Source organism: Ptiloglossa arizonensis, chromosome 7, assembly GCF_051014685.1.
Source record: "Ptiloglossa arizonensis isolate GNS036 chromosome 7, iyPtiAriz1_principal, whole genome shotgun sequence".
Lineage (NCBI taxonomy): Eukaryota > Metazoa > Arthropoda > Insecta > Hymenoptera > Colletidae > Ptiloglossa > Ptiloglossa arizonensis.
Window position 1 is genome coordinate 3,833,393 of NC_135054.1, and position 14,939 is coordinate 3,848,331.

At 28.4% G+C, this 14,939-nt stretch overlaps 2 protein-coding genes across 2 annotated transcripts; one reads left to right on the forward strand and one right to left on the reverse strand.

Moving 5' to 3' along the window:
- Positions 1-272: 272 nt before the first annotated feature.
- Positions 273-4,052, forward strand: LOC143149622 (uncharacterized). The gene is made up of 4 exons (XM_076317192.1): positions 273-350; positions 1,424-1,669; positions 2,386-2,528; positions 3,965-4,052. Exons 1-4 carry the CDS (start codon positions 273-275, stop codon positions 4,050-4,052), a joined length of 555 nt encoding a protein of 184 aa, XP_076173307.1.
- Positions 4,053-7,236: 3,184 nt separating this feature from the next.
- On the reverse strand, positions 7,237-11,690 carry LOC143149623 (uncharacterized). The gene is made up of 6 exons (XM_076317193.1): positions 11,610-11,690; positions 9,728-9,925; positions 9,070-9,459; positions 7,559-7,840; positions 7,360-7,465; positions 7,237-7,268 (listed from the first exon to the last, which is right to left on the reverse strand). The coding sequence occupies exons 1-6, from the start codon at positions 11,688-11,690 to the stop codon at positions 7,237-7,239; spliced, it is 1,089 nt and encodes a 362-aa protein (XP_076173308.1).
- Between the last annotated feature and the right edge of the window lie 3,249 nt (positions 11,691-14,939).

The following is a 14,939-nucleotide window of genomic DNA, read 5'->3' on the forward strand; positions in this document are numbered from 1 at the left end:
TTCCTATTCAATGACGAATTAACAACGGCATTTTTGCAAAAGTGAAAGAAGAATTATCGTCAACATACTTGTGAACGTTTATGTAAGACATTATTTTACGTTGCAATTAAACGTTATGTGCGTAAAATCGGAATAGTCCTTGCTCGATTGCTGTACCTGTGCAACTTTCCCTCTCACGGTGTGACATAATCTTTTGAACAGTTGGAGAGTTGAAACTCGACTGCACATGGAATACCAGACTAGTTTAGTTTATTATTACCTGCAGTGCAGTCATGCTCAGAAACTGTTATATCTCTGCTATACTGTTGGTGGTCATCTTCCTGCTAACAGCTTATACCACTCCTCTTCAGGTACTGTAACTATACTTCTATTTTTTAAATTTCATTCCAGATGTCATTATTATCTTTTTAATTTAAGTGCATTTATAATATACGAATACCACATTTCATTTCATCATTACCGTTTTCTACACATTGATTTGACATTTTTGTACGATAAAATTAAATTTATATTGCTGGGTTGTAGATTAGTATTATAAGTATTGGTAAGAATGTAATGTTAATTTCTTTTCTCTCATGTTGTTATTACAATTATCATAAAATTTTAATATTTTAGTATTGGAGAGTTTTATATTTAAAGTATAATTATTCAGAAAGGTTTAATAAAAAGGTTAAATTCATGTAGTACAGAAAAATGTTGTTTATTATTTATTGTTCATTAGATGTGGATAAGTTAAGAGATTTATCATACAGAATTATTATATTATAGTATATTGACAAATATGTATTTGTTTGAACGATCTTTTTACAAATGTCTTACTTCTAATATATAGTAATTTCAGAATCAAATAATTGAGATATTATTTATGTGGAAACCACTTGTTTTAGAATAATGTATGTAAGCATAATTAGACGTTGACATTACAAATATTTACGATTTCATATCACTTATTATTTCTTGTATTGTTAAAGCAGAAATCATATATTATTCAATAGTGCCAAAACAGTGCTAGATATCATACAAAGAATGATAAGAAAAATAATATAAATATTTTTATTTTCAGAATATTAATATTTTATATGAACGTTAAGTTTTGATTCTCAAAATCTTCTTATAAAATAATAAACAGATTGTTCCACTTTTAATAAAATTAATATGATACTTTTTTGCTCAACGTACCAAATGTTTAAATAGATGTGAGTTTTATTAGTGTGGGAAAGGGTTTTGTATTGTTCTAATATCAATAAAGCTCATATTTATTTAATTACTTTCTTTTTATAATAGTAAAACTATTGTATTGTAAAGACTATTTTTACTATTCCGATTTTGATCAAAGTTGCAGATAATAATGGAAAGGTTCATAAATAATTAATATAGTTATCATTAAACTTTCTTCGTAACGATTGTATGTATGTTTATTTAGAACCGAATAGTGGTTGAAGATTTCAATTACAATGAGTATCAGAACTTCCAACCACTAGGGAAATTTGAGAAACCAATCGTTGTAAAAGCCCTCGAGAAACCGAAAAACCAGCAAGACTTCAGTAAAATTCCTGGTACTCCCGGCCTAGATTTTCCTTTGTATCACACTGTGCCGCCGACAAGTTTTTCATGCGCATACGTTCCATTCGTACCAGGAATGTACGCAAACGTTGAAACCGGTTGTCAGGTAATATGGTTCATTCCGTTAGAACTTACAATTAATTATTTCCATTTATAAGATTATTTGTTTGTTGTGAAAAGATGAATAAGAAATAGGGACCAACATTTTGTTTATACAAAGTATCATTTTCCACAAAAACGAGTTCAAAGATTTTTCAAGGATGCGTGTAATCACCTATGTATGATACGATTTGATGTATCGTGGAAACAATTATTTGATACCAAAAATAATACTAATATTAATTATATTTAAAAAATATACTTTTAGCTTAAAACATTTATAATATTACATTTATTGCTGTACACAATGCTTATTCAGTTGAAAATGAATAGATTTTTATCAATCTTAATCTGTTTAATTTGAAGAATATTTAAAAGATTGGTTATTAATCCAATATTAAAGTATATAAAAATATTAAAGTATGATAATTTTGATAATGTTGACTACCTCATTTGTGTCGAAAATTCTGAGTTTTAACAAAAAATCGTGTTTTTCGAAAACTGGGAATGATACAGCAATTCGGTTTCCGAATTCTTATTTGGGGTGTTTGGCTCTACGAGGATCACGACTGGTTATTGAAAGGCAAAATTCATGTCGGCCCGTGTAATTAAATCCTGAAAAAAAGGAAGTCTCGATAATCTGAATAAACCAAAAATAATTCATTTTAATTAATTTTGAACAAAAGTCAAAATAATAATTAACGAATACATCTAATATCTTAGGCATACCACATTTGCCATGACGGTCGCGAAGGTCATCAAGGTGCATCGTTCCTATGCACTAATGGAACCCTTTTCAATCAACGAGATTTCGCTTGCGATTGGTGGTATAACGTGAACTGTGCCGAAGCGATATCTTTGTACAGGTGCGTTAATATATTTTTCTTAATAAGATGACTATTGGTTGCAGGTATTTGGACGAGGTAGAATTTGAAGGTAAAAATCCGGCTATCATTAATTAGTTGGAATATTTGTGGTAGACACAAAAGATATTATGTAGTACTCTCCGCTTGTATGTAACCCAACAGGTCTGTTTGGTTACAATAATTAATTTTTACTGTCATCGAACAATCTTTCGTTTAGAAAAGGTATACTGTATGTGCAAGGATGTACCATTTTGTTGCTCCCGTAGTCCGTTGCCGCTCCTACAATAATTTTCAAAATATTAATGATTATTACGCATATTAAATTGCATTCATTTTTTCATTACGAGAAACTTATCAAATCAGTCATAGTATTTAAACAGGAACGAAATCATTTTGGTTCTTAATAGCTAATATTTGATTAGAAGGCTACGCCAATTACAGTATTCTCTCTCACTCGGTTTCGCTACGGTTGACGTTGATCTTCGTCGCCATCTTTGGCCAATGGCGATTTTTGTTTGCAATTGTACAAGCGGCAACGGACTACAGGAGGAGCGAAGATGTAAACACACTGTGGCTTCTTTTCGCAGCAGAATGGTACAAATTGTAAGTTCGGATAACCCAACATTGAAATAATAATATTATTGAATGGTAGAATATTCAGATAACAAAGGTTCTACTGTACAAAATTCTTCGATAGCTCTACCAAAAAAAAATCTATAGAAGATGTAAATCTAGCTTCTCCTAAAACTAAAAGAGTAGTTCTCCTTTTTGTATTTAATATTGTTTTTGATCAGGCATATCGTATCAAATTCAATTGTTATCATCAGCTACTACTACTAGATACTTTAATAGCGACTCATTTGCAATACATACCAGCAAGTGTAGTCAAAATGGTTTTATTACGTGAGCTGTGCGGTACCAATTTTATGTTTTCACTATCATCCCCATTTTCTTTAAATTTGAATTTTGGTAAATTCAAAGTTAAACTTTATGTTTCTTCCACTAGACTACTTCTTTCTGAGAAAAGCTTCTCGAATGTTTTTGATTTTTCAAATAAAAATTTCCTTCCTAAATATATACAATCCATTTTCATGTAAGTATGAATATTTTCTCTTTGAAATTCATGTAGAATGAGATGTTGAAAAAGAATATATATTTAGTTCATGATATTTCACTATGCAGCGAACACTAGATTTGGTGTTCAAAGATATTACGTACTGAAAAATCTTTTCAAAGTTGGTCTTGAACAAATAAGGTAATTCTTGTTGATCTTAAACTAATCCTTCTCGATATTTGATGCACACGGAGAATAATAAGAGTATATTGTATACTCTGACAGATTTCTACTTAATATACATTTATATCTTTTAAGCAACAATGAATTCTTTAATTATTGATAATATGTGCAAAGAATATTTCAATTATATCTGTTTCAGACTTAACTTAGATCCAGCGAAGAATCCCTACTTACCAAAGGACAAAAAAGATGCTTTACCGGAACATATGAGAATCGTTGTGCTTTAATATTCGTAACATGTATTCATAACAGGTTATTAAGGACATCAGCTCCATTGTAACTCAAATTGCTCAAATTCTACAAAATTTTTCAGTTATTATTCAATTAAAATCATTTTGAAAATGTATTTATTATAACCGTGATTTTTTAAATTGTATTGTATCAAGAAAGATTTTATAGTATAAGAAGAAAAAAATGTTAACCCCTTTTTAATGGCATATTGTGATGTGAATAGACAGTATTCTTTGTCAAGTTGTAACAAGCTTGAGGTCGAGTTGTGATAATCTGACAGAAAGGTAGATGAAATTTGATCGTTATTCTTTCGAGAGCTCAACTTTGTATACATTAGGAATGATAGTCAGAAACGGTGATAGCGATTGAGGCGTAGTTAACGCTAATTGTCATATTTTTCGTCAAAATTTATATTTTTATGAAAATTTTGTATAAAGTACCTCTTATAAAAATATTCGACAAGTATTTTTGTTATTGGTAAAAAAGCCCTTAAGGTTGTGCATGAAAAACCTATTTAATACATAAACAGTTCCTAGAAAAATCTACTTGTTTCAATAATAACATTAAAAATATTTAACAATAAAAATATAACCTATATTCAGGAAAGTTATAACTATTTCAAGAGGGATTAAACCATTTTTTTCTGTCAGGTTAAAAATGAAAAATTTTAAAAATCATGTTTATATCATACCATATATTAAAACATACATATATTTATAAGAAGCTCTTTATAGACCGATTTTAATATAAGAATTTGGGTAATATTTATTTATAAAATTTATTTATAAAAATCGGTGAATTGAATCAACAATGCTTCATTTCAAATACATGCGTTATGTTAAGATGCAATATAATGCTAATACACGTTTTTGCAATACATGACTCGGGCAGAACTAAATAATTATACATTTTTGGTATTAGAAAGGAAAAATCTGATATTTTATTTTTGACCTCTGACTTCTGACTTTATAATTGAAGTTGTAAAACTTTAAACGTAATGTTAGTTGTGTATATGCAACTTATACAAAAGAAGTGTAAATGATTTTCCGTTAAGTTAATGTCGATTATGATGATTTCTACTTTGTTGACCAGAGATAGGTCGAATTTAATAATAAATAAAAATTTATAATAAATAAAAATTTCGAGTAACGAATAAAAGATAAATAACTTTCGATACGATATCTGTTCAATAAAAATTACAATCTAAATTACACAATCAATTTATGTTTCACATTGAACAAATAACTTATCTGAATAATTGTTCAAACGAATAAATGTTGTTGATTTGATTTGAACGTGAAACATTAACACAATTACTTAATAGTATAATACATGTAAGTAGATAGGTATATCGAGTCTACTGTCGACTAAGAATTTAGAAATATTAAAATAAAATTGATTAATTTTTAAATATTACTAAAATTAAGTGTGAACAAAATTGGAAACAAATTTAATTAATGTTAGTTCATTCCAATTAGAAGATACATAGTTGTCACTTTTATATTGATTTTGTATAACAAATAAGATAGTATAATAGCTTTGTTTATCTCAAATATTTCTCTTATCTTAAAATATTATTTTCATGAACAATTTAAATTGTCATTTAATTTGCTTTTTGTTAATAAGGATAATGTTGTGCTCAAATTTCAAGATTTTTAAAAGAATTGATTGTTGTTTATTATTTTACAATCGTACATCTGCCAAGATCAATCTCTACATCTTTCGTCAATATGAAAGTTAGCTGCAAAACAGATGAAACCTTAAAAATCCACCTTATATGGGATAGTTTCGATAATTTATTTAACACAGTTGGTATAAAATACAATAGATGTGTATGCGTTTTTACTTATACACATCGTAAAGGAAGTGTACAAAATCTATCACATTTCTAAAATACAATAATAATGTAGTTCATTTCAGGATATATAAGATGTTTCAGAATAACACTAACAAACTGTAAAAAGGTGCTATAATAGATAAAAATCTATTAAATACTTTGCTATATAAATGTATTGAAATATTGATTAAAAATAAAAAATATATTACATAAAAACGAGTTTAAAAACCGTATATTTAAATATTATAACAAAAATATTAAATATAAAAAACAACATCAGAATCACTATATATTAGGATGAAGGAATACTAGTAGGTAGACGAAATTTATTTACTTCATACATTCAAATTATATTTATTACTTACCATCAGTTTCAATGTACATTTACCAATTAGTGTAAGACTGCATACATACGAATTAAATTTGCAATATTGTTAGGGAATGCTTCATTAATATTTTTCTGAAACATGTTATAAATATTAATTTCAAAGGTTAATGAAAATTAGTTGCTGAGATCACCAGAGCTTATTCCATTCCTTTTTTATAGATTTTATCTATATACCGGCAAATGAACTTATTGTCCTATCCTTTTTATTACAATAATTATTACACAAGACTAAATTTATTTGTCATTACTCTTTTATTTAATATTGATGATATCCACAAAACTTTGGCATTATTAATTTGAACCAATAGTTTGAAATATTTCACAGTATAGTATATTTAGGGACTAATAATCTATGTATTGTTATAAACAACGAATACAAAGCATTCTGCGTTCAATGCTATACATAAAATATGGGAAAGAGAAAATTAATTACCTATTTGGTTATTTTAATTCTTCTTTCCCTTAAAGGCTGTAATATTGAAACTTTCTTAAAATTAATGACAATTAATTGTCCATGATACCGCTAATATATTTATATACAAATATTAATAAAAAATTTTGTGTTTAAAAAATTTCTCTTATGGATTACCTTACTTATCAATTTTTGTGATAACACTTTTTTTACATTTCACTGATATATTTTTTTGTAATATACTTTAATGTATGAAATATAGAATAAGTTATAATATTCTATAATTGATAATTACTTGTAATGTTACAATTCATTATTAGTAATATATAGATTAAAGATTATATTCAAAATTGTTGGAAAAAATGTTAAAAATTAATATTAAAATTATTGCATGTGTTATATTATACAAGATTGATGAACAGAAAGTAATATTCGAACTCCTAATGTAAAAAAAGCTTTTAGTGTTTCTCTCAGCGTTATTTATAACTTTTACATTAAATTAGACTATTAGTTAAATAAAATTGATTAAATAGGTGCTAAACACTATTCCATAGGCATTAAATAGGCACTAGGTACTATTACATACACATATTAAAATTATTTACCTACTATTGTAATTCTTACAACTTCGATAACATTTAATAATTTATCACATTTGTCATGTACATTGCACCGTGTTCCACCATTCACAGCGCTTCTTTGTCTCACTGAATGCAGTACCAGCAGGACAAAGTGAAGAAGTTCTTGACCAACCAGAACAGTTGTGAAAAACCTACAACGAAAAGACGATGATAATGATCAGTGTAAAATATCATAAACCTTAATAAATATTAAATTATTAACAGGCAATGTCCTGAATACTCACTTGGCAATTAGTTTCAATATCGGCAAACATACCCCTCCTGCCATTGCATGTAAAACTAGTTTCTGGAATACTAGTAAGATTTGTATAGCGAGAATCTGTATTATCGACATGAAACCTGACATTTTGATACGATGTCGCTCTTGGATTCATACCAACATTCTTCAATTCTTGTTTCTTAACTTGAGGAAACATATTCTGGTTTCTATCTGCAGAAAGAGATTCAATATGTCTCGAAGATCGTTCGTGGAACTTATTGAGGAACCCTTGATAATCGGTTATGATCTGAAAATAAATGTAGTATTTTATGCATTCCCATTATAATAGTCAGTTATTACTATAAATTAATATGATTAATTTATTAATCATATTAAAATATGATTTTATTTATGCTTTTAATATTACAATATATTACAAATTGCACATCTGTTAGATCAATTATATGATAAATATACTTTTATGTGTTTCAATTTATATGATGTTTAGTATACATATACATATATTCTAATTAGAGCCTTATTTGCTTCGTTCACTATCCTGGGCAGAAAATATTATTACGCTTCCCTCCCTCGTAACAAAAAAATATAAAAATGAGTAATAATGAATAGAAAAACACTGATGTTTAGTAAAAATATAAATCATTTTTATAATTTATGGAACTTTGAGCGCTCCGTTTTATTTGGCATTCCTACGAAACTGTATAGATCCACCTGTACGTAGATCCGGCACCGACTTTAACATACAATATTATCTGTTTGTAAAAATAATAATTTAAAAAGTTTTTTAAACACAAGAGAAGGCGAGTAATATACTATCTGCTAAATGTGTAAACAAAAAGTATGTACAATGCATCTGCTGCTGCTGTAGTAGACGTTACTCCTGGATAAAACTCCCGGATGAAAACCGTTAAGAAAGAAAAAGGCGTAGCAGTGCGTTATTGGTGTTTTGCGTGTAATTTGCATACCACGAGTGCAAGCGAGCGTGCAGTAGCAAGTGTACCCGCGAGTATACTTTCATTCGCGTCTTGAGTGCAGAACAAACTAGATGACCTATCTTCTCACACTAGGTAATCCTAGAAAATTGCGGTTCGCTTAAATGAAGTAGGTAAACTAGAATCTCGTCTGTCGACATGCATTTTTCTTGCATCGCCTGTGGTTTTCTACTCACGATAGTTAAGACAGATATATCATTTCCTATCTTTGTTGCCAGAGAGTCACTGCAAGGTCTTTTATCTTAAAAGATACTTAACGAAAATAGCATTTTAAGTATCGTATAATAAACACTTGTAGAGTGAAGCGGATATAACAAATGTGGGGAAAGTACAAATTTACTATTTCAAGCATGGCGTAGTGTGCAGATGTTATTCGAAGAACATTTTTCAATGTCATCGGAATGAATGTATTTAATATATCAGCTTGTTTAACGTTTTATTATTTTAAATGTTAGCTTGATTGACGCGATGAAGTATTAATTAAACAAAAAGTTAAAGGTATTAAGAATAAAATTTGGTATACCTGATGAGAATTGAACAGAGCGATATTGTTGACGAAATACTCATTCTCTGGTTCGTAGACGGTGTCCCAATCGTAATGAATGTTCCAGGCAGGTAAATAAGTGTCTTCTAACAAACCGGTATTATCAGGAAGTACTAAAGGTGTTATAATAGGTTTATATATTTCAGGCTTCGGAGGTAGCAGTATGGGTGTGAATTGTCTGAAACTCGTGTATGTTTGTAATTTGGGTAGCTCCCGATGCTTATTGTTAACGAAGTTGTTCGAGTACTTATGGCCATTCGACCGTGAATATGGTGCACGAATAACGTAAGTCGTGTCTACTGTCTTCGCACGATTATACTGAAATCGTCCTTCTGGCGGAACGTAGCGACCATCTGGTGTTAAGTACACCTTTAAAAGTAACATTTTTTATTTATTTTCATTGTTATTACCGTGAAAATATTTTTTATTCGTTTACAATAGTAGCTAAGTTCTTTAGTGTCTCTCAATACGTACTCTTCTGATAATCGATTCCACAATTTTATTTTATTAAGTTTCATTGGTTTTACGAAAAAGTAACATTTTGTTTCATCCAAAGTATGATTTTGAATTGGAAATATCATTTTCATTCACTTATTTCTTAAGTCAGTCTTAAAACAATTTAGATTTTTATGCATACCTTTATTACTTCCGGTATTGTTTGAACATGCTGTGAATGTTTATGTACATGCCGAGAATCTAAAATTACACCATCGGGTACCGTAATACCTTCCTTGTTTAATCGATTCAATGCTAGACGATCGGTTCTGAAAGCTTCTTCTGGAATTTTACCTCCTAGTGCTGGTAGCACTTGCTCCCTGAATATTTGTCGCTTTTGCTAAAAGAATGTAAAATTTACCCGAATCGAATATTCAAAGTGTTTACGTATTAACACTACATAGGCTGCAGATGCAACGGATGCATCTTGGCGAATCAAACATTCTGAACCGTTGGCGCAATTGTCGTACATTGTTGATTGTTTACACAACTTTAACTTTGCTTTGAACGGAGCCGACTCGATGCAAAAATATATACAGTAATATACTACATTTGCACAAATAATTAAGTATATTACATTTTTACTAATTCCTTATCGTAAATTACTGATGTAAATTGATGAAACTCTATAATGACGACGATCTCTCCAACCTTTTTCGAAAGAAAACGAATTAGCAGAAACGTTATATAAACGGTACAATGTATGTTGATTATTTGAGAATCACAGCTTGAGAACCTCTGCTTAATGTATATATTTAGATTTATTGAGTTATTTTACACGCATCGTATAACTTTCATGTCTGTAGGTCGATTGGTTCAAAAGTTATATCAAATTTACAGAAGGTATCCAAAGTATCGTATTTCGCTGAAAACTAGAGTGAGATACATACGCAATCAATCGACCTGTATAGTGTTAAAATACTTTTATCGAAATTATGTTCTATAAACTATAAATTAAAAATAATTTAAGAAAAGTTTGAGAGAAAATTAGTTAGCCACAACAGTGTAATAAGAATTGCTATCTGAAATAATTTATTATTTCATTATTTTTGGAAAACGTGTTTCAACATTTCGAGATATCAAGGGGACCTAGAGTTTATTAAATAGCTCTGCATATTTTGTTTAATTGTATATTCTAATTGATAAAAGTACGTATACAACTCATACGTATTGAGGACAAGTTCAATGACTTGTAAAACAGTGATCTTGAAGTGATTTTAATAAGAGTGAATTGAATTCTAACATCAATAAATAACAATTACAAATATACTGCTTGTTATGACCACTATGTTTGAAGATCAATAAATAACAAACTAATTCAGATGTCACATCAGTTATTTAAGATAATCACATGTTTCTATATTACAAATTTCCTTTCGCCCCTCCTCCCTTCTCCCACCCTCTCTTCTACAATTTACGCCCACCTCCTTAGAAAACATTACCATAATGTATGAAATATCAGTATTGTTCGTGATTCATATTGCGTATTATTAACCAGTATTGTAATAATATTATAATATATAGTACGATATTGTATAGGGTGTCTCAATAATCGTAGTATAACCGAGAACTGGGTGATTCTTTGTGAGAAAATACATTGAAAATGTTGAATAAAATTAGTTTGTATGACTTTCTCGTACCGAGAAAGATAACCTTGAGAAACTCTAGGGCATGTACTTGACTGATTGTAAATTTCGAGTATGAGTTTACATCTAGCAACATGTGGAGCATTCTGAACAATTTCTCCAATAAAATGCATCATAGAAGATAACTACGTCATTCTTATTTATGAAGTTGACCTAATTAAATACAGCTTAGTTGATAGATTTCGAAATTATTTTTTTCGATAATAAAAGGTGATATAAAAAGATTTTATTGTACATTTTCAATTCGTTTTCGCATGTAAAATCACTCTTTGCAATAAACTACGATACTAGGTCACTGCCTATAATTTCTGCTTATTATACCTAATACCTATTATTGATAAATTGGTAATTGATACTTATTATGTTCTAATATTTCACCTTTTCTGCGCCGACATATATTGTCAAGAATATGGTAATCAGTGTCAGGTAGAACCAATTTTCCATTCCAATCGTCTTCATTATAACCACAGTTGCGTTGATCTTTTATACCAACGTGATTAGGCTCATTACTTTCATGCATTCGCTTTTCTAAAATATTTATAAATAAATATTTCTATTTCAAATCTGTATTATATATAATATCATGATAATCTCACATAATAATACCACATTACGAAAATAACGTAAACCAAAGTGAATGAAATGTTCATACATATACAGGGTGATTCTCGTAACGTGACGATTTCAAATAACTCATAAATTATTTGTTTTACGACAAAATGTTTCAAATAAAAGTTGTATTGATTCTAAAGCAGTACTTTAATCGGTTTTGTTAATTTGCTTTTTTATTGAAATATGAAGATCACTCTTAGTTTTTTAAATAGAATGACTACAAGAAAAAGTATTATAGCAAGTAATGTAAAGCAAAATAAATTTTAATTTTAAGCGATGTTCAAACTGTTGTCCGTTTGTACAATATCTCAACTCTTGCCACATTCTCATCTCGTGCTCCATAAACAATTATAATATCGTATTTTTTGTTATTATTGAACATAATAAAAATAAGACCTTCCTCATGTGCAATTTTTAATATATGGTAGAAAAGAGATAATCTACTTGAAAATATCTCAATAACTACTTATTTTAGACCATATTTAGTATAATACTTTGTTTTATGAAAAATTTGATGTTTTATCTGAATTTGGAAAGAAATATTAGTTATTCCATTTCAAAAACTAAAAATGAACTTCATATTTAGATAAAAATATAAAATAATATAAAATCGATTCCTGTCCTGTATGTCCCTTTAAATGTCATACAATTTTTAAATATCTTTTCGTACAACAAATAATTTATAAATGATAAGATTTACTCTGTACATCTATGTATCTGCAAACATAGTAATTAATGGACAATTTGCACAATAATATACGGATCTAGAGTCACATTTTTATTTTAGATGCATATCTTCTAAATAACTCTATGTATTTCGATGCAGCTTGCCGAAATAATTTGATATATTTAGTAAACACAGAACACATATTTGTCCCATTGAATGAAAAATTATAAGAAATATTATTATATATCATAAAAATAAGTAAATTGAATATTTCTTTTCTCGTGAATCTATTCACCAGTATGTAAATAGTCGTAAACACAATACAATTTAAATGTACGCCAGCGCTGTCACGTAAATAAGTCACAGCATCAGTAAACATTTCATAGTATACGCTTAGGAATGTAGAAAGTTCTTTTCCTGTAAAGTGAACTGTTGAATAAGATTAACTTGTGTAAACGCATTTGTGCTTTAATAAAAAAAAAATTCACGGCGCTTTACAACCGTAGCAATGTACAATACTTTTTGTATTCTAATTCGACTGTTTCTTTCGATATTCTCTTTTCCGATATTACTCTATAGAAAATATTTAAAAAGTTGAATTAATGTTGGCAAAAATAAAACTAATATTAACTAAATAATCATTATCGTTTATTAATGAACGTTTAGATTAAATGAAAAACGTATTTGATCTAATATTTCGAAAATTATTAGGTGTAGGGAAAAAGATCGAAATAATTTTCCAAAAAGTTTTTTATACTCCTTTAATTACTGACAATTGCGTCTCCTAATTTAAATACCAAAAATCCGTTTTGACGATGGTTAACTGAAGTAATATAACATTCGATCTGAGGCGTATAGCTTGAGTCACTCTTTCTCGTAATAAACGCTCCTCCATCCGGTACAATTTGTTATTCGAACATTCGCTTCGTGCAGTCCCACAGCTTTGTTCTAATTGCATCTCCCGAGCGAGTTTGTCGCAATCTCTTCTCGGTGAAAGATAAAATTCTGATCCATTTATTTCTCATGATTCAATGTGAATATTCTTGCTTATCCATTATATTCGACAGTATTAAACAACATACAGAATGTTGTTTTGCAAAACTACTTTCGCAACACATTTTCGCAATACATAGACAATTATAGTAAAAGATTGAGTAACCACTTGAACACTAAATAGAAATAGAGCGGTTTCCTTTTAGGATCCTAAAAAACAGTGATCATTATTAATTTTGAATATGCTGCAATCAATATTTATTTAAATAATAATCAAATAATTAATAACTGGAATAAACATCAGTATCACTAATAAAAGGAATTTACTTTTTCGCTACGCGACGTTTATATAAAGTATATATTTATGTATCTGCCATTGAATTATGAAAATTACTTTACAAAGTATTCGATAAATTAGAGTTGTCGAATATAATGTTGATAATTTTAATTAAGTTAAAAAATTAATATAAATCACGCGTGTATTAAAAATATACAAAAGTGTAAACTATAAAGGGTTTCTCACACCCAAAACAAATGTTGAGTAATTGTCATAAAAATATGAAAATTTGTTTGAAAAGGATAAGCTTAATTACAGGAATGTTTATAAGTGAATTTCACATATGTGTACAGTATTTTGAATACTATATGAGTGTAGTAAGCCAAAGTGATAAACAGTAATTTTGTATCCTCTTTGTAATTATCTTTTTCTTGTTTAATCAAATTGTAAAGTAAGAATAAGAAATTTTAATCTATTATATCATAGAATACAAAAGAATTGCCAAATTTAAGAAATTATAACACTGTGTAGATTTGAAATTTTTGTCTTCATTGTATGGATAATTTAAACAATGAGATAAGTTACTATATTTGCACCTCTTTTTATTCGTATTACTATTATCGATATTTTAATGATATTATAATTAAATTGAAATTCTTCAATAGTATCTCTACGAGAAATAATTGTATATTTTAATGTTGTCTTTAAACATTGAAAATGTGATATATTTCTGTAACTTTCAAATTGGAATATATGTGTCAAGCAAATTCTGTTTGCTTATTTCAATTTCATATTTACAATAATAATTACTTCAACGATAACCACAGAATTTCTGTTTGTTACATATTACTGTTGTCAAAATATTAAATTTGTATTTCTTTCGTGGAAAATTTTTTTAACAAAAGACGTACTAACAAATGATAAATAACCAGTTAAAATACCAGTTCACAGTAACGATTGCGAATTAAATTTATGATCAATGAAAAATTTACTGTTCGATATAAAAACAAGTCGAATAGAGTATAGAATATTTCGTTGAACAGATTCTTACAGATCAGTTTTATATTTTTAGTAAGATAGTACATTTAAATAAGAGTTGTTTTAAAGAAAAGTTGAATTTTCAGTGAAAGAAAATTGTAAGATGTATGGTTACCTAAAA